The sequence below is a fragment of the Rhineura floridana genome, chromosome 3, assembly GCF_030035675.1.
Source record: "Rhineura floridana isolate rRhiFlo1 chromosome 3, rRhiFlo1.hap2, whole genome shotgun sequence".
Taxonomy (NCBI): Eukaryota; Metazoa; Chordata; class Lepidosauria; order Squamata; family Rhineuridae; genus Rhineura; species Rhineura floridana.
The window spans coordinates 140,137,321-140,158,442 of record NC_084482.1 but is presented as its reverse complement, the minus strand read 5'-3'; the positions used below and the strand labels follow the sequence as shown (position 1 = coordinate 140,158,442).

Sequence of the window (21,122 nt, the reverse complement as noted above, 5' to 3'; positions counted from 1 at the left end):
CTTTGATATATGATGGGAGGTTTTGCACCATGTTTTGTAACTTTAAGTCAATATATATGTGTGTGTGGCGTAGTGGTTAAGGTGTTGGACTACGACCTGGGAGACCAGGATTCGAATCCCCACATAGCCATGAAGCTCACCGGGTGACCTTGGGCCAGTCACTGCCTCTCAGCCTCATGAAAACCCTATTCATAGGGTCACCATATGTCAGAATCGACTTGAAGGCAGAACATTTACATTTAAAGCAATAGCTGAAAAGAGGCATTCATATCAAAGTGAAAGAGAAAGGTCAAAAAAAGAGAGAAAAGGAACAGGTTCTTTGTATACAAATTTGAAAGTTAGTCCACATAATATAAAGAGAAGTATTTAAATAGCGGATATACATTCTACTAATTGTTAGGCGTTAACAGGTACATATATGAGATCTGAAAACTGCTGTCAGCCTCATGCCTAAATACTTTCCTCAGTTTCTTGACCTGAATCAGATGTACAATAAGCTTCCATGCTTGCAGGTTTTGAGTTTTCAGGGGAAATGTTTGTTTTGAATAATCACAAATTTTTCTTAAGTTATTTTTGGGGGGGGGAAAGGTTTAGTAAAAAGTTTGAAGGAAGCAGTTTTCTGTAGGAAGCAGTTTTCTGTCCTTCTGCTCTAATGGGAGAGGCTTGGGTGTACTTGAAATGAAATCTGTTCAGACGTGCTTTTGATATCTGATCCCCAGAATTTCTTGATCCGCTACTGTTGTTTTTATTAAGCTAGTTATCTGTCTTAATATGATTTTTGTAGTTAGTGCTTTATTACCTTTGGAGCTGCTTGAGGTGGTGTGTGTGTGTGTTATCATATATGTAAAATAAATACAGTAGTACATGGGATCGCCTTGGCGCCGGGCGCCATGAATAAGGCGCGCACCCAACCGCCCCCCTTTCCCTTTCCCAGAACAGGGGCGGGACGAGGAAGAAAGGGCAGGAGGCGTGGCCCGGAGAGAGCTGCCTGCCCTGTACCGTGGGACTCGATTCAAACGGGACAGCATGGTAGGCGAGAGCGGCGAGCAGAGTTGCCAGGCGGCGAGAGGGCTCCAGGATGGATCTGTCTGATGCCTGGGATCCCTACAGCCGGCCGGCCCGCAGGACCCAGTGGCTGGTCAGCGCCCTGGCGTACCACTACGGGCTGGACCGGGGCGTGGAGAACGAGATCATCGTGCTGGCCACGGGCTTGGATCAGTACTTGCAAGAGATCTTCCACCACCTGGACTGCGAGGGCGACGGCAAGATCCCCGGCGAGGATTTCCAGACCCTCTGCCTGGTGCTGGGGCTGCAGGACGAGGAGGCGGGCGCCGACCCGGAGGAATGCGCCGGGCTATGCGAGAACCTTTCTTCGGACGTGACTTTCCGGCAGTTCCATGCTAAGTTGTGCGGGTACTTCAGCACCAAGGCCGGCTGCCAGGCGCCGGGCCAGGGCGTCATGGGGGTGGCTCGGCTGCCGGTGGGCAAGGAGAGCGAGCACATTGAGACCCAGATCCGGCTCCGCAGCCCGCTCCGCCGCCGCAGAGAGAAGGCTGCGGCTGGTTGCGGCGGGGCTTCGAGGAAGATGGGCGGCGGCGGCGGCCGGAGAAGCAGCGCCAGGGGCTCCTCCCCCTCCTCCTCCTCCTCTCCTCCGCCTTCTTCCCCCGGGTCAGCCTCGGCTTGCAGGCTGCCGTCGGGCTCGTGTTCCAGGGAGTGCTACGAGGAGATCGTGGCTTTGGAGCAGGCTGAGGACCGGATCGTCAAACTCGAGGACGAAAACGCCAGCCTCCGCGAGCTAGTCGAGGACATGAGGGCGGCTCTGCAAAGCAGCGACGCCAGGTGCTTGGCGCTACAGGTGAGCGGGTCAGGGAGGCGGTAGGTGCCGCTGCCGCCCAAAGGAGGGCTTCGCTGAATCAAACCCTGTTTTCGGTGCCTAGGACTCGGCAGAAGGAAGGGAGCCCCTTTGGGCACATGCCTTTCTCTCAGCACTCTTGAAATGTTTCCATCAGATAATTTTCAAATATTTTAAGGGCTGTCACATAGATCAGAGTTGGCAAGCGCACATCCGATTCTCCGGCCTCTCTGTCTGGCCACACCCCTTTCTTGCCCACACCCACTCTAACCAGGCCACACCCCTCTCCAGTGTTAACTCATCCTTGAGCTTTTTGGCTTCGCTGGAACGGTCCCTTGAAGTCTGATCATGCCTCATGGTTGCCTGGATGGACCACAGAAAGAGGTGTGTGTGTAGGTACAGAATATGGTTATTGTTGACTTCATTGTATTTATTCTGTATTTATATTGTATTTTATCGAACTTCAATGTGTACGTCGCCTAGAATGGCTTCGGCCACATAGGCGAAACAAAAATTAAATTTTACTTACTTACTTACTTACTATGGTACAAAAGGAAACTTTCCATTTGGTGCTTCACCCACTCTGACTCTGGTCCTGTGCACCAGGTATCGCTGGCCCTGCCTCTGTGGCAGGTTGTCCAGATGGCTATGCAACCCTTGGTCAAAAAAAAAGGTCTGCACCCCTGAGGTAGATGGTGGAGCAAGTTTGTTTCTCTTGCTCCGGATGGTGGGACCTGAAGGAATGGGTATACAATTAATAGAAGGGGGTGTAGACTTGGGCTTGTCCTACAGTGCAACGCACTGCCTGGGGAAATGCTCAGGGCCTGCCACACTATATGCTACTGCCCCACCCACCTCCTGCTTACTTTAACATTCTTTTGCTGCTCATTTAGTGGTGGCTGTGGTGGCCACACCTCTCTGCCTCACTCTGAGGAAGGCACAAGACACTTTGGTAACTTTAAAATGTTAACGAATTTTTAGAAATAAATTCTAGCTGCTGCAGCAAAGCAGTGATGGTTCAGGTGGTCTCCTGGGCAACTCCACCCAGGATTCCTCACTCTGATGAAGGACCCCACTCCTTGCAGCGAGAGATGAGGCAGATGCTCTGGAGAGCGCCACGCCAAGCTGGATCCTCACTGGGCAGGTCGGTGGTGAGCAGCAGTGGCCAACAGCAAAGGAAGCTAATGGGGGCCTGGGGTTTTTAATTATCTGTCCTCAGCCCCTGTCACCTGAGGCAGCCCCACTTTGCCTCATGAAAGGAAATGGCCCTGAAGATGGTGGACTCTCCTTGTCAGAAGTTTTTAAGCAGACACTGGATGACCATCGATCAATGACATTGTAGTAGTGGCAGGGGGTTTGGACTAGATGTCCCTCCCAGTTCTTTGATTCTGTGATTCACACATCTGGGATTAAGAGGAAAGGCTAGAGGGGCAGAGGAAGTCCCCCAGACTTTCAGGGTTAATTGGGTTGCAGCCAGATTCATGTTAGAAGTTAAGTGTAGCTCACAGGGGTCTGTAGTGGTGTAAAACTGCTTAATGACATAAATCCTCACCAGAGTTGCCACCCAGTCTGACTCTGCTATGTATAAGACACCTGTAAATACTTCTGTGAATATACACATGGCTTTTCCTTGAATCACCAAGGGCAGTGCTACACCTTTGGATTGAAGACTGCAATTGTTAGCATATTTGTTAGGAAGTAAGCCTCATTGCTCATAGTGGGACTTACTTTTGAGTAAGTATTGGGGAACTGCACTGCCAATGCCTGTTTTACATACTTTGTAACCAGAGATGAAGCAAATAGCAAACTGAAAAAGGCAGCAGCTATTAAATTAACCATGACATATGCACAAAGTGGCTTTGTAGTATGTCGGGTTGTTTTGAGATGTTTAAATTCTGATATATTGAGAGAATATTGTCAATAAGGAATTGAGGAGTTAATCAGGAACATCCATTTCTTTCCTTCCTAGAAGGTCAGATTTCATGTTTGTAACAGAAACCACTTTAAACGTTTGACTTCAGAGTTCTATTCAAATGGGACTTGTATATAGAAATTGAAAGTTCACTGAAGTTCATATCGCTTAAGGAAACTGATTGAAAAGGTATTTTTTCAGAACCAGAACAAACATGTTAATTTACTCCTGCTCTCCTTGAAGTCTTATTAGCCTTTTGCAAAAGAACCTCACATAAGAGATGAGCAACCCATTCCTATACATACTGCTTGAAATGGAATATATTGAAATGTAGCGATTAGGAGTGTGTTAAAGACAGAGCAGTTTGAAATCAGTTTGGTCTACTTCCAGTAATAAGTTTAGGTTCTGACATGAGTCCTGATGTGTCACAAACTATTTAACAAATAACACACTCTAGTCAATGATGTTAGAAGCTGCAGGTCTGGGCACTCTTACTTGGGAATAAACCTAACTGAAAAGAAAGGACTTCTGAGTAAACAAAACATTGGGCTGTGTGACCTGTTGATTTTAGTAGAAAAATTAAGCATGTGCTAACCTTGGACTGGACTGAATCAAAAGAGTGTGAGTGATTTATTAATAGGGTTTACTTTCAAGAAAAGTCAAATAAGGTAAGGTTGGAAAAGACATAGAAAGGACATTAATTTTCATACTAAAATGGGATCTGTGGGAATGTTTTTGAGAAATTTGTTTCAGCTGTTTCCCAGTTGGCTGCTAATATTTTTATTTATTTAAAAGTATTTCTAAACCACATAAATTTTAAAAAAATCTTAAGCAGTGTAATAGTCTTAGACTACTGTAACATGCTCTACGTGGGGCTGCCTTTGAAAACTGTTCGGAAACTTAAACTGGTACAAAGAGCTGCAGCCAGAGTATTAACAGGGGCTGGTTACAGGGACCATACAACTCCCTTGTTACAACAGCTCCACTGGCTGCCAGTTTGTTTCCGGTCACAATTCAAAGTGCTGGTTTTGACCTTTAAAGCCCTATATGGCCCAGGTCCAGGCTATTTGTCAGACCGTATCTCCCTATACGAGCCTGCCTGGGCCCTGAGATCTTCAGGAGAGGCCCTTCTCTCAGTCCCAACACCCTCACAAGTGCAACTGGTGGGGACGCGAGATAGGGCCTTCTCAGTGGCTGCTCCTAGGTGCTGGAACTCCCTTCCTAGGGAGGCACGAATGGCCCCCTCCCTGCCATCCTTCCGTCGGCAAGTAAAGACTTTTTTATTCCGACAGGCTTTTGGGATAGAAGGTGTTTAGGATTGGGCTTTACAAGGCTTGTTTTGTTGTTCTATATTATTATTTGTATTATTTTAAATTGTTTTTAGATTTTTAAGTGCCTTTTACGGTTTTAAGGTTGTGCATAGTTTAATTGTATTTTAATTGTATGTTTTTCTATGTTTTTAACTACATGTAGTTCTATTTGTAAGCCGCCCTGAGTTCCAGTTTGGAAAATGGGCGGGGTAAAAATAAAGTTTCAGTTCAATATCAGGAGACCTTGATTCAAAAGCCATAGTGATCAAATATTAAATATTTGATTATTAAAGTTTGAGCAATAAGCACCCCAAGCATCAAACACATTATTTGGAAAAGAGTACAATCCACTTTTTTAATTTGCCACATTCTGAATAACTTGTGTGTATATAAACTGTCCACATACAGGCACTGTCAGTATGATTTGGAATTCTGGAAAAGGTCTATCACACATACAAAGCCTATCTGCATTTGGATTGTACACCAAAGGGCACCTTTAAAGTTACATTGAATGCATACAGGAGTGAGGACAAGAGGTGTGATCCTATTCTGTTCTCTATGTGAGTTAATCATAACATGAAACAAGGCATCTTTCAGAGTGTAATCTGAGAGATAAGGCCTTATCAGTGGTAGCCCCTATTTTGTGGAACCTTCTCCCTAAGGAAGGGCATCTGGCAACCACGCTCACTTTTTTTCAGGTCAAAATTGCCCTATTTCAGAAAGCCTGTGTGTGTGTGTGTGTGTGTGTGTGTGTGTGTGTGTGTGTGTGTGTGTGTGTGTGTGAGAGAGAGAGAGAGAGAGAGAGAGAGAGAGAGAGTGCCTTGTATGATTTGTTTTTAAAACTCCCTGCTGTGCTAATGTTTTTCTGTTGCTTTATTGGTTTAATGTGTTTTAAGTGATGATGGATTGGATCGCATGTTTTTTAATGGTTTGTTAGGCATACAGCAGCTGTTTTATTAAGATGGAATACAAATGTTTTAGATAAAATGATGATGAATGAAATCAAAAGATGCACAAAAGGACCTTTCCTGTGCAAGGGGACTTCCCCTTCCTCAGCTCCCCCCTGCACCCCCAGGTTGGGTCCTCCAATCCTCTGGAGCAGATTGTGAGGGCACAGGGCGGGGGAGATGAGCAGAGAAAGGGGAATTCCCATTGCACAGGCAGATGTCTGTTCAGCTCATGCATAGATACTGTTGGATACAACCCAAAAATAATATATAGTCATAATAGCAGCTTTATTCTGTACTGATGTGTGGGTAGATTGGCTTTGAAGGTAAACATAAATACCACTTCAAAAGAGCATAATGTTGTGTTCATAGTGATGATAACAGCCTATGCTTTGCACTTCCACATTTGGTGCAGCAGAGCATAGGATCAGGCTGTTAGCATTAGTAGCTTGATGTGCTTTTGAATTTCTGAAAAGTTATTACATCCCATGGTGCTTGTGCTTATACCTCTGTAAGAGTGACAAAGATACACAGAACACACTCTTGGCTGTCTGCTCTACAAGTTTGTACTTATATAAGGTTCTAGTGTGTAGATTGCTTAGCATGCTTCACAATGACCAACCTCAAAATTTTGTTGTTTTTAGTACCATTCTACCAAGAGGCTAAGAACCTCTTGTCCTTTTATTAACACTTCTATGGGCAATGTGTGTATATCTTCATCAGTGGCCTGTTGGATTTGGAATCATCTTCTTGTTTTACAGGGAAGCTGTCTTGTGTATAAGCTTCCCCATTCATGGGATGGGGGGTGGGGAGAGTTGAGTATTAATGTAAGAAAATGAAATATGAAGTAGTCCAGGTTTGTGCGTAGCTGTCTAGTCAGTTTGGCTATAGGTAGGCATGTAAGGCAGCAATTTCTGTTCCAACCTGTATTTGTCACAATCAGCCCTGTTTCCGTTCCATTGCAGTTCAGTTTCCACAAAATACTATCTTATTTGTCTCACTGTCCACTATTTAACATAACTATTTATTATAAGTTACATGGCTTTCCTTCCAATGTAAAGGAAATGTAAAAACAAAGTAATTAATTACATATTGTTTGCAGACTTTAAAAAAGTGATGTGAACAAATACCAATTGTATTTGCTTGGCTGATTTCTGCTCTTGACCATAGACGAACATACGAACTGCAGCAATTCCCACTTCTCCGACATCCTTAGCTCTAAAACTTTAGCCTCATTTGAGATTTATATTAGCCGAACCTTTTAAAACATTAAGTGCTTTGAAACAAACTTCAAGTACATTGAAAACAAATCTGCTTCCTTCCTTCTAATTTATGTTTCTCCCTCTGCCCTATCAATTGTAGGTGGGATTGTGGAAGAGCCATGCTAATCATAAGAAAAATGGGGCCTGCTTTATAGGAAACCAGAGACAATTAACTAACAGTCAGTCCCAGACTTCCAAGTGCCTTCAAAGTGTTCTAAAGGAAGTTGAACTAATCCGGAGTTCTAGGGATGGACAAATTGAAGAAGCAATTAGGTTTAATCAAGAATTGGAGAAAGAACTGAGGAATTCTCATGAAGCTCTGGTCGCCCTGGAAGACTGCAACCGCAGTCTAAAGAGGGAGCAAGCGGAAATGAGGAGAAAGGTTGAAGAAGCCCGATATGCTGTCCTTAACAGCCTTGGAAAAGTAAAGGAACTTGAAGCTAAAGCCCATAAAGTGCCACAATTGCAGATAAACATCCAGCAGCTAGAATCAGAGGTACAATATTATAGGTAAGCCTGAAACCACAAAAAGAAATAGTATCAGATGCAAAATTTATGTACGGTTTGCAAACTCAGTTATAAATGTCTTTTGAAATGTGCTGGGCAAAGAATTAGCCTCTACCTAGTTATTTTCTTAGTAGGAACTCGCAGCAAAGCGTCACTTATCTTCCTTCTAGTTATTGCCCCACAGGAGACATGATTTACTGTGAACAGCGGATGCCATCAAAGAAAAGCCCAACATGCCATTGACAAAAATCAGCAGATGTTAACAATCTAATTTAGGAGACATTATTAATGGCATTGTGGGAGTTGATGTTTAGAAAGGGCAACATGTAATCTAATGGAAGAGGCTTTTTTCTTTTTAAGAACAGCTGGTTGTTATTAAGGGCATTGGTTATAGATGCTGGATTCTTCCTTTATTTGAATATTTGTACAGTGCTACCCATTGGGATTTCTCATGTTTTGAGACTTCATAAATTCTTTTTATGCTCTTCTACAGAATATTTCAGGCCATGCTTGAAGAGACTTTCCCCAGGAAGACAAGAGTTGTTATTATATCATTGTTCTTTAGGGCTAGCCAGTAGCTGCTCCGCAGAATTATCTTCTAAAGTGAACTACGTTTGTGGGTTTATCCCTTTAAAACTTCTTGAAAAATCTGCTACTTCGTGTTCCCTAATCAAAACTGCAGTATGATAGGATGTCCATTAGCCATCATATTTTGTATATAGGTATGTGTAATTATTCCCATTTCCCTAGTCATGATGGAAAGAGTGAAGTGATCCTGAGAAATGGACCATAGCACTACATGGATGGATGTGTTATAGAAGCATATTACAGTGCAATCCTATGCATGTCTAGTCAGAAGGCAGTCCCACTTTCACTTTTTCAATTTCTCCTAATGATTGCTGCTCTAGTTACTGTTCTGTAAACAAAAGAAGACTTATAGAGGTGGTGGTGTGAAAACTTGAACAGGGGTCAGCACCTCTGCTTGAATTGCTGAAGGGCCATAGCTCAGTGGTGGAGCATCTGCTTTGCATGCAGAAAGTCCCAGGTTTCATCCCGGAAATCTCTAGGTAGGGCTGGGAAGGACTCTTGCCTGAAGCCCTGGAGAGCCACTGCCAGTCAGTGTAGACAGCACTGAGCAAGATGGGCCAATGGTCTCATTCAGTATATTGCAGATTCCAGTGTTTCTACATAATATGGCATGCTGGTATCTAAGCCAAAAGATCTGCAATGGCACATCTGCTTGCAGGCGCTGTAGAGTGTCATTGCAAAATAACCATAACTCAGCTTCATTAATGTTTTACACATTGGGGTAATGTGCAACAGCTGCTCAATGTTTGAGGACTAAAATTCTTGAAGTGGCAGTACTACATTTTGGGACAGATTATCTTTAGGCCTGTAAAGAACCTTGGTTGTTTTTTTTAAAAACAATGTTAATATTTTGTTATTTAAATTTTTGTGCACTGTATTCTTTTTTGATGTGTATTTTGTATTTGTTATTTTTTTGTGAGCCGCCTTGAGGGCCTTTTGGCCAAAAGGCGGCATAGAAATAGAATAAATAAATAATGTTTGGCACACTCATTCTCAGTGCACATATTTGCATGTGCTGGACTGTACAGGACCGGACTGTAAACATAATTATTAGTCTATATATTTCTGTTTATAGTCTTCACTTTTAAAAAAAGCAGCTGTTCACATATTCCTTTCTCTTGGTTAAACGTGATGCATAGATTAGCACCACTAGGTCCCATAGATTTCAGTGAGACAAGCACACACTGATATGTGCAAAATGATGGGCAGTGTTCAGCAGTGGAAAGAAGACATTTTGTTGCTTATTCTTACCCTTTATGCTCCATGGGTAAAACCAGATGTTGGCCCTCCAAAATGAAATGTTGTAAGGCTTATAGCTCTCATTATTGCTGACATAGTAAACTTGGCTCTCCAAACAAACTTAATAGCAACACTGATGGTGGATAATAATGATTCCATGCCTGCTAGCCACTAAATAGGCTTTCATTCAAGACGGAGTCAATCAAAAACCAAAGCCAGAAGTATGATTAAGCAACTGAATAGGCGGCTTTGCATTTTTTAATATACCTGGGAGCTCACTTTACTGTTTTTCTTAATAATGAGAACAATTACCGCATTAATTTGTATGGGGTATATTAGGCCAAGGGTGTAACAATACTCTGACCAAGCACAGTGCACTGAAATCTCATACAGTCCTCATGTAAAGAGGGTTGAGGGGGTTGTGGGCCAAAGATCTTTTAGATGGGATTGTTATGTCCAAAGTGACCCAACTTATGTGACGTACTTAGAACACTGTAACACAGTATCTGAATGCTAGGTGCCTTCACACAGGTTATTCAAAAGCAGCACTGTGAAAACAGCCAGCAACTAAAATAGCCATTTCCTTTTCAATTGCCTTACAAGAGTTCAGATTGAGTTTTATGTGGAATCAAAGCTATTGTGTCTGGTGTTTGTGAAGTAAGAGAAGTCTTTAAAAATAGTCCTGTGCCATTTTTTATAAGCACAGTATATGTTATTATCTAGGGGAGTTGCATAAATGAAATAGTCCATTAAATAGTTTTGCCTTTTTTTTACCATGTTCATCAAAGATTTTGTTGTTGTCATATAGGTTCTTGTGACTTTCATCCCAATTTTAAGCATTTTTTTGGAAATTAGACCATATTTTAGAGGTGGACAATTCTAGATATTGTGTGGAATTGGTGTTGATCAAGAACACTTTTTATGTCACTGCTGGGAGAGAAAAACTTGCAAGCAAGTGTTCTCTTGTCTTGGCATTCAGGACTCAGGTTCAACCCTAGAATCTTGCAAAGTTATTTTCCACAATTTAATGGTGTATGAAATTCATCTATAAGAAAAGAGAGATTAACTGGTTATAGGTCAATGGGAAACATAGCGTGGGTTTGTCCACAATCCATGGCTGGAGTGTTTTATGTGTACGGCATGTGAATAAAAGAATGTTCCTTGTACAATAATGCCTCAGTTAACAAAGTACTTGCGTTCCTGGACATTACTACTTTAACAGAAACTCTGGTACCAGAGATAGGAATAACAAGGAAAGAATAGGGATAAGTTCCTACACCACAACAAGAAAGAGCAGTTCAACATATTTCGGCACGCTTTTTATTAAAAATGAACAATACGCATGTCTGAAATGAAACAACCAGGTCAGGTAAGCCTTGCATACAGACCACTTGAAGGCTTCTTCCAAAACGCACCCAGCGATGCCTGCCTGGCCTTTTTTCTTTTATTGTGTAGCATCTTGCTATAGCAATCTAAAGCAGTGAGCACAGTTCTCTTCGTACCCTTGAGCAAGTAGGTAAGGGACAGCCCCTCCACCACCCTGTACTTGGTCTGTCTGTCTCTCTCTCTCTGTGCCATCCTCCCTTACACTCGAACTGATGTAAACAGTGCTTCCAGGCAATAGTGTAGAAGCAAATTTGTGATAGTCACAGCCATGATCCCTCCCATCCTTTTATTTTTCCTGCTGGGTTGAGAATAAGATCCTTGTTAATGCCTTTTGCACAACAACAGATGTCCCTAGGAGCCAATAAGCATGAAAGGGAAGCATGTTAGCTACTGAGAAGAGTCTTCTGAGGGGCTGACTAACCTTCTTTCACTCCGATTGCCTCTAATCAGCAGGAAAGGACAAGGCAGCATGTTAGAAGATTCTTCTCAGGGCTAACACACTCCCCTTTCATGCTGATGGGCTCATAGGATGCTGAAGACGTAGGAACCCTGCAGGGACCCTGCTCCCCAAAAAAGTAAAAGGTCTAAGACCCCCCAAGTTCCCGGATGACTACTACCCTGCTTCCAGGGCACCCGAAGCACTGTTTACTGCAGAGGTGACTGTGCCACATGGCAAGGAGCGCCATTCCAGCCGCGTGTGAGAGAGCTGCCTCCAGCAGCCACAATCCTGTAGACAAGGAACCACATTCTGACTGTGTCAGAGTGTGCATCCCCCACACTCCCCACACCCCAAAAAGACTTTGTTAAAAGGACCTTCTTTCCTGGAGGATTTGTTAACTGAGGTATTACTGTAATGGATTATCAGTGTATCCCAGACCTGCTTAGAAGAAATATTGAAATCATGGGAATTGGGAAATGTGGAATATTTTCTCCAACACAGTCTGGCAGGTCTCACATAAACCTGAGAAACTTCACTTTAAAGGAGAGTGAGAGAGCAAGTTTCTATGCAATTTAACAAATTGTAGAATTGTGGGGGAGATGGTGGGAACTAGAATATGCTTCTACCTCTATATCCAGTTAGGTGAGGTGGGTTTCAGATCTCTTTTTCCGCTTTTACTGGTGAGACGACTCCCATTTTTTGGAAGCCTCTTTTTCTCTTTTGCTGAGAGTGGCTTCAGACTTTAATGGCAGGAGAGACAAGAGGAAACAGGATACACAAAAGTAATTCATGCTTCCTAGCCTGTGTGCTGCTTTGTAGTGATGTCCATAGCGAAGAGATGTGTAAAGCTATTTTTGTATTCACGGCTTGCACACTGTACCACTGAAGGAGATTCAAATGTTATATTTTCAGCTGTTGTTTCAGCCATTTTAAAGACAAACAGAAAGCAGGAGGTGCAAATGACCCACACTCACCTCAGAGCCCCTGCCTTCAAAGCCTAAACCTATGTTTCCAGTCTATAGCTGAAAACGTTTTGCCATAAATTACTGTTTGCAGTTAATCCTTTGCTTGTTGGAATGTCTGTGTCTGTTGGAAGTTCAGTCTGGGAATGAATTACCTTTGTATTGGCTGGAGGCTGCATTAATCTAAGCTGGATAGAAACATAGTGAAGACTATGTAACAGGAAATGTTCCACATTTGAGGGGTGGGGGTTCATGTTCCTCTCAAATGGGCCTGGGGTAGGGATGGGTCAGCCCCCCAAAGATGCTGTTTATAAACACCTATCAATTGGAAAGGGGAGGTGAATTTTCAGGGGGAAATTGGCATGAGGCCTAAATCCAGATCAAAAGCACATTCTTGTTTTAAATAAAAGTGGTCTGTATAAACACGATTTTATGTGTATTTAAGTGTGTTTATCATGGTGTATCTTAGCATGGTTGAAGATGTGCAGTCCTTCCCCTCACATTCTGAAAAGATGTGAGCTAAAGTGTGAATCCCTTGGAAGCAGTATTTTTAAAAGGTTTAATAACTTGTCACCACCTTGCTTTTTACCTTAGTGTTATTTAGGGAATGGTTAAAATTTGCATATAATGAAATGAACTGATATAGGAGCATGTGTATTGTTCTTCTGGATAAAGAGGCAAACTCTTACCGATGCTCAATTCTACAAAGACATGATTAGCTGCACAAATCCTAAACATCTCTACTCAGTAGTAAGCCTCACTGAGTTCAGTGGGGCTCATTCCTTGGTAAATATGTGTAGGACTGCATCCTAAAGCACCCAAATTAAATGAGCATATTATTTGAAGCTTTCCTGGACAGGAATACTTTGTATACTTGGGTGCTAAAATATGGCAGTGATAGCTCCCAAGGCATGTTTGATGATATAAACACTCCTACAAATTCTCAGGGACCTTGTCAGCTACACCTACTATGCTAAGAACCAGTTTCCAGTACTCTCAGCTGGGCTTGTGTGGGAATCCTATGCAAACAGCAAGCTTCAGTGAAATGAATGGAAAGATGCATAGGGATAACGACTAACAGATGGCTCCATATGTATCCAAAATGTATACTGTATGAGCTAATATTGTCCCTAATACACCGTTTTGTTCTGGCCTCCTACCCCATTATCTCTGAGCGATCTGCTGATTCTTTAGTCTGTGACTTAAAATACCACGTAAACATCTTTGCCCTCACAAAGCCAAACCACTGTCATCCTAAAGCTAATGCAAATTTTAATTCCATCTCTTAAATTTCTTTTGAAGAGTCAGACTTTCAGTAGATATACTTGGGAAGGTGTCAAGTGTTATCTTCTATTAGAACAATTACATATTCCTTTTATTTTAAGAACATAAGAAGAGCCTGCTGGATCAGGCCAGTGGTCCATCTAGTCCAGCATCCTGTTCTCACAGTGGCCAACCAGGTGCCTGGGGGAAGCCCGCAAGCAGGACCCGAGTGCAAGAACACTCTCCCCTCCTGAGACTTCCGGACTGGTTTTCAGAAGCATGCTGCCTCTGACTAGGGTGGCAGAGCACAGCCATCATGGCTAGTAGCCATTGATAGCCCTGTCCTCCATGAATTTGTCTAATCTTCTTTTAAAGCCATCCAAGCTGGTGGCCATTACTGCGTCTTGTGGGAGCAAATTCCATAGTTTAACTATGCACTGAGTAAAGAAGTACTTCCTTTTGTCTGTCCTGAATCTTCCAACATTCAGCTTCTTTGAATGTCCACGAGTTCTAGTATTATGAGAGAGGGAGAAAAACTTTTCTCTATCCACTTTCTCAATGCCATGCATAATTTTATACACTTCTATCATGTGGGACCTATAGCAAAGTGTTGCAGTGTGGTGTACTCCTGTCCTGGATGTTGGCCATGCCCTTTCCCAGGATACTTTGAAGGGCCGGCCCTATAATGAAGCATAGTGAGACACGTGCCTCAGTCAGCAGATCTCAAGGGGTGGTGAATTATGCTCCCACATCTACCACCCACAGGTCTGCCTTGTAGCCGCTAACTCTATGGCCAGCCACCACCTGCCCACCCCTGTGACAGTTAGTGCAGTTGTGACTGTCACCATCTCCACTAATAACCTCCTTCTTGAATGTGGATAGCGCCATGTTGGATGCATAAGGATCCACACTTGGAGAATGATGTTAGTATGTATGATGAACTGATAATTAACAATGATGCTGTAGGCATGAACATTTTACTTTAAGTAGAGAAGTATGGAACTGGGAATGAACGTATGAATACATTATGCACATGTGAAACTACCGTAAATATTGTTACTTTCAGTGTTAATGGGAAAACTCATGGAACTAAGGTGGTCCTAGTTGGACTAAGCACTGATTTCTCATGTTTAGTATGATAATTCAGATGTTAAGCACAAAAGTTCCATTTTTTTCTAGATGATTGTACCTTCCTTCTTTTTCTTACCACCCTAATTCCCTTCATTATTCCCATGGTCTGAATGTAGTTATTATTTATTTATTTATTTATTTAATATCCCACCCTTCCTCCCAGTAGGAGCCCAGGGCAGCAAACAAAAACACTAAAAACTGTCTAAAACATCTTAAAAGCAATTCCAACACAGACTCAGACTGGGATAAGGTCTCTACTTAAAAGAATTGTTGAAAGAGGAAGGTCTTCAGCAGACCTTGCATGTTAAGCCTCAATTTTTTTAAAAAAAATGTAGATATTTCATGATATGTGAATGCATCTGGTAGTCAGTTAATTTCAGTTATATTGAGCTGTGGTATCAACTATAAAAGGCATCCATTATTCTAAGTTTTCTGGAGTGATGCTATTTTGGAATGAGGGATAAGAGTGTATTATGTGTGAGCTACTAGCCATTTTAGTAGGCTAATCACATTTTCAGCCTTACCTATTGTTGTCCTTTTCTGTTTAATATGCTGAACAAAGCAAAGCCTATCCTTCGCAAGCCTTTTCAGTTTTGAAAATTTTGTGAAAGTTGTGTTTTGTTACACAGCACATATTTTGAGGAAAGATTGCTAGGCTTCTAAGTGAATCTTCCATTTTCTAGTTGGTTTCAAAAAATAAAAAGCTAGGGGGTAGGGAACACTGACTTATTTGAGTTGGAGTGATTCCATGGAAGCACAACGTAGCGTTACCCACTGTCCAATCAAGCAGTTCTACACGGTCTGAGAGATTCCATAAGCCTGTGGGAGCTGTTTGTTGCGCATATTGTAACTGTCACTTAGCAACCTACATTGTGATGCACACCTTCTGTATGCCGAACTACTAAGGCTGTGAGCAGTGGAATGGAAAAGAGAGACAAAAACGCCTGCAGGCCAAAGTACCAAGTGAATTTTGTCACAGTGTGTGTGGCACATTCTTTACCATAACAAAGAAGGCTCTCTTAAAAAAATGTCTGAAGTATTTGTATATCTTCAAGAATTACTTTGCACATCGCATATCTCTCTCCTTTTTTCTGAAAGCTGTTACCATTGCTTTGCTCTTACAACTATGACATTTTGTTTTATTTAGCATTTAGACTAAAGCCTACTTTGAGGATAATTGCTTCGTATCAGTACTCTCAGTGTTAGTCATACTCTTTCAGGATAGTCCAGTTTAAATGAATGGATGCGACTAATTCTGGTCCATCAATTTCAGCGAGTCTGCTCTGAGTGAAACTTGGTTGGATGCAAACCTCTAATAATAATATATAGTGTGGCCCAGTTACATTTTTCAGTTGACTCTGTGGCTTGTATTTTTCTGCATGGAGTGATCACATTTGTGCAGTTGAAGTATTCTGTCATGCATTTCTCTGTGGGACTCGCATGTGAACTGGAACGAAAACTGATACGGCATCATGAATCTAAACTTCCATGCATATAGCATGAAATGAATGTGTACTTCACTTCCACTAGGAATGTTCCCATTGCCAGATTTGTCACATGGGAATGATGCGATTCTGAATGCCAGTGGTTTAGCAATGGAGTGCAACTCCTGATTTGTGCTAGATAAATAATCGGCGTAAAAAAGTGAAAGCTGTTGTTGCCTTTTCAGCCTCTAAGCGTTTTCATGACACTAACTTCATGTTGTGTGCATTTAATTATTACCATACTGCAAACACATGGCAAGTTGATGAGGACTGTAAATGGGTGGAGCAATTGCAACTTTGTATTGTATATTATCATTTCTGTAAAACTTCCTTTAGGCCACTGCTATCTTCCTGCATGTTATCTTCATGGTAATCAGATATACCATGCACACACTTACTGTATACACACACACATACATATATACACATAAACCTATTCACAGAATTAATCGGGGTTTTTTCAGCACTTACATGTGAATATCAACAGTCACGAAATTTTGGACATTCACTGTTACATATAATCTACCTATCGCTATTTGTGCACATGAAAAAGGATCCTTTAATGGCTTTTAGTCTTGATAACTTAATGCACCAGAAACTGGCAACAAACACAGTAGATAACTATATCCATCATGGAATACGCATGAGTTTCTCAGGTGTCACCACTGGGGACAGAACACCAGACCTCAGGCTGCAAGCAGCAAAGTGATAGTCACATGATTGGTTTGCCCTTTGAAAATGCACTCTTCTGTATGAAATAGCATTGGCTCACTAAAAGTGGTCTCTTTACAATCTTCTGAGAAATTAACTAACACTGAACATCATTCTATGTTTCTTTGGAAAGCTATGAAGAGTTCCCACTTTTCAGGTACTAGCTGACAGCCCATATTGTTGAGGTGGATGATAGAGGTGCTAAGTGTTAGGTAGCAGGTGGCTTTGGAAAACCTCCAGAGATTCCTTTTTGCCACAGAACAAGATTAAGGTTGAGTGCTTTGTTGTGAAGGAGGGTTTGTTTTCATAGTGCAGTGATTTAGTGGTGACTCATGATGTCACATTAGTCATAACACTGAGAAATTGGCATTCGATACACATCTGCTCTGTTTTCATTCTCTACACTTGACTTGATCCCTATCCCAGTACACTTGGCAGTCATTCATATAACACACTGAAGGTATTTAGACAAGCATGCTGTGAGGGTAGCCAACTTTAAGACTTGAGTTTATCTGCTGGTTGCTTGAAGTAAGAATAATTGAAAAATCTTGATAGGCCTACTAGCTTCCTAACATTGTGTTTAATGCAAGACTTAAAAGTAGTTGTTGAAGATGTAAACCAGTTTTGCCAACCTGCTGCCCTCTAGACATTTTGGATTACACCTCCTCTCAGCTTCAGCTACGACACCATGCTGGCTGAAGCTAATAGGAGTTGTAATTGCCAACCTGGTGCCGTCTAGATCTTTTGAAAGGCTGATATAAACAATCCAACTCCATGGAAAGCAAAGGAATAAGGTTATGCCATTTGGGGTTGTAAATCGGAGACCACTGTGCCTACAGTTGTATTCTACTTGGCCTGGAAACATGCTACAGCATTAGTTGCATGAGGTTAAACTCAAAGCCTTTTGGATAGGTTGACCATTGACGAGTCCTCACTGCTCCCCACAGCATTTGACACCTCTTCTTAAATTCCTACACTGGCTTCTCGTCGACTCCTAGATCCAGCATGAGCTCCTTGTCTATAGCCTTGCCCCACTGTATCCCCTCTCCTGTTATAACTCAATGCAATCCATCCCTGCATGTGAGCTATTGTTTCTCTAGCTCCATTGCCCTGTGTCATCTGAAGGTCTCCTGCTCCCTCAAAGACTCCACCCTTTCTCACTTGCTACCCCATATTCCTGGAAGTGACTCCCCAAATGCCTGTGTGATGCCACTTGTACATCTTTCAAATGCCTCCTCAAAACCCATTTTTCTGTAATGGCTTGGGCACAACCCTGCTATAGCTTACCTTGTAATTAACCTAAGCATGTGCATTGGAAGCCACAACAAATTGCTTTCCTGGTTACTCTTGCTTCTTCCTGTTTTTTCCCCCTGTGTCAAATTTTTGATTGTTTGCTCCTGGGGGGCAGTGTCAGGCCCAGGATGTGACTCAGGAACCAGACCAACAGCTGTAGTTAATTCGTGTTTTATTAGGGTAATGTCCAAACAAAGACTGCGTTTTCTCATGAAGCAATACAGGGATACAGGTCCTGCGGCATTGGGAGAAAGTTGACAGAGCAAGGGACTTCTTCCCGCCTGTTCTTTAAGAAGGGGCCAAACAGGCACGTAATCTTTCGCTCCTCCTTAACTGCCCCTCAGGTACTGCCCGCCTTCCCCCCTTCTCTCCTGTCTTTTCAGCTGTCTGCGTGTGCGCGGTGAGGGGGGAAGCATCACCCCCTCCTCTTCTGAAGTTTCCGATTCCAGGATGGGGGATAGGGGAGGGGCTGATGGTAAACTGCCTCCCCGCTTTTCGGCTGTGAGCAGCCCTCCCTCTTCCCCCTCTTGCTCTGAGCCTGAAAGAGGGGGAGGCGTGAGAATGTCCAGGGAGGGCTCAGGCTCCCCGTTGCTAAGCGACCTTATCACTGGCAGTTCCTCTGTTTCGTCTTCGCTCCAAAGGGGGGAAGTTCCTCCCCCTTCCCTCTGCCATCCATCCAAATACTCTTCTCCCAACTCTCCGGGATCCAGCTCCCCGGGATTGGGACCCCAGCTCTGCCTTCTGACACCATCCCCCCTCCCAGGCTGTGCCCCCCTCCCCTTGTCTGGCTTGGGACGGTGAGGAAAACGTTGATGGAAAAGTTTTACCAATTCTGGAGCATGCACATCAGCTGCATCTTCCCATGATCTGTCAGTCACCCCATAGCCTTTCCAGTGAATCAAGTACTGCAGCTTGTGGCGTCTGATCCTGGAATCTAAGATCTCCTCAACTTCAAACTCAAGCTGCTCATTTACCAAGAGTGGAGCTCCGGGAGGTTCCTCCGGCCATAACTCACTGGGAGGGGCGGCTTTCGTTAAGAGGGATCGATGGAACACAGGATGTATTTTAAACGTGTCAGGCAGCTTCAGTTGGTACGCCACGGGATTGATTTGAGTTTCTATTTCGAAAGGACCCACCCTCTTGTCTTGTAATTTTCTACATTTGCCCGGCATCTGGAGGAAGCGGGTGGACAGCCATACCTGGTCTCCCGGTTGAAGGGGGGGGGGGCCTCCTTCCTGTGCAGGTCAGCAACTCGCTTGTACTCCATTTTGGCTTCGTTTAACTGCAGTTTCAGTGTCTGTTGCGCCGCTTGCAATTCCTTAAGGAAGTTCTCAGCTGCCGGTACCAGCATTCCTTCTGAGCTGCTTGGAAAGACTTTAGGATGGAATCCATAATTAGCGAAGAACGGGGTTTGTTGAGTGCTGGAGTGCAGAGAATTGTTGTAGGCGAACTCTGCAAAATGCAAATATGATACCCAGTCAGTCTGTTGATAGGACACATAACTTCGTAAATATCTTTCCAAAACGGCGTTCAAGCGTTCCGTCTGCCCATCTGTCTGGGGGTGATGGGCGGAGGAGAGTTTTAATTCCGTCTGCAACTGTTTCCACATTGCTCTCCAAAATTTGGCTGTGAACTGAGTTCCTCGGTCTGAGACTACGCTGTTTGGCAATCCATGCAGCCGGTAGACTTCTTTTATGAATAACTTGGCCGTTTCTTTAGCCTCTAAGGCCCCTGCACAAGGAAGAAAGTGTGCCATTTTGGTAAGTAGATCCACCACTACTAAGATGGCTGTCATTCCTTGGGACTTGGGTAGATCAGTTATAAAATCCATGGAGAGGTCCTTCCAGGGTTCGTGTGGGACAGGCAACGGTTGTAACAGTCCTGCTGGTGTCCCTGTTTGTGTTTTTGACCGCAGACAGACAGAGCAGGACTTTACATAACTCTCAATATCCCGACGCATTTTAGGCCACCAGAAGTCCTTGGCCACGTTCTGAATGGTCTTGTAAATCCCAAAGTGTCCCGCTGTGATGGAATCATGACACTGGCGTAGGATTCTGAGCCTTAATTCCCCTTCTGGCACATATCTGGCGGTTTTGAACCATAACAGTCCATTTCTCCAGTGAAAGGTTACTTCTGAGTCTTGACCTTGTCCCGTCTCCTGCTGATATTTTAGCATGTCTGCATCTTCTTGTTGTGCCTTTTTGAGTTCCTCTTCCCATGAAGGCTGGCATACTCCCAATGTTAATTTCTCTGGCGGGATTACGTACTGAGGCTGGTCCTCGGATTCACTTTCTTTGTATTGTGGCTGTCTGGATAAGGCATCCGCTCTCTGGTTTTTGGCTTGGGCATGGTAAGTAATCTGGAAGTTAAACCTAGTGAAGAACTGGGACCATCTTATCTGTCTCTGGTTCAGCTTTCTGGCTGTTTGGAGGCTTTCAAGATTCTTGTGATCGGAGCGCACTTCAATTCGATGAGAGGTCCCCTCTAGGTATTGTCTCCAGTTTTCAAAAGAGTCCTTGATGGCCAGCAGCTCCTTCTCCCAAACTGTGTAGTTCTTCTCTGCAGGCTTTAACTTCCGAGAGAAGTACGCACAGGGGTGCAGCTCCTTCCCTTCTTGGTCTAATTGTAGCAGGACCCCCCCGATGGCAAAATCTGAAGCATCTGCTTCCACTACGAAAGGGCGGTTCGGATCAGCAAAGCGCAGAATGGGCTCAGTAGCAAACCTTCTCTTCAGCTCCTCAAAGGCCTCGGTGGCGTTCTCTGTCCATTGAAACTTCTTCTTCCCCCTTAAACAGTCAGTCAGAGGAGCTGTTAATTTGGAAAACCCTGGAATGAA

General features: G+C 43.3%; 1 protein-coding gene across 3 annotated transcripts in view; it reads left to right on the top strand.

Moving 5' to 3' along the window:
- The first annotated feature begins 987 nt into the window (after positions 1–987).
- EFCC1 (EF-hand and coiled-coil domain containing 1) overlaps positions 988–21,122 on the top strand; it is a 128,372-nt gene continuing 108,237 nt past the window's right edge. For all 3 annotated transcript variants that reach the window (XR_009761475.1, XM_061618146.1, XM_061618147.1), the window contains exons 1-2: positions 988–1,855; positions 7,384–7,793. Coding sequence is in view for 2 of the 3 variants with exons in the window: in XM_061618146.1 (XP_061474130.1) it covers positions 1,079–1,855; positions 7,384–7,793 (1,187 nt within the window). In the remaining variant the exon portion in view is untranslated. The remainder of the gene's footprint in view (positions 1,856–7,383; positions 7,794–21,122) is intronic.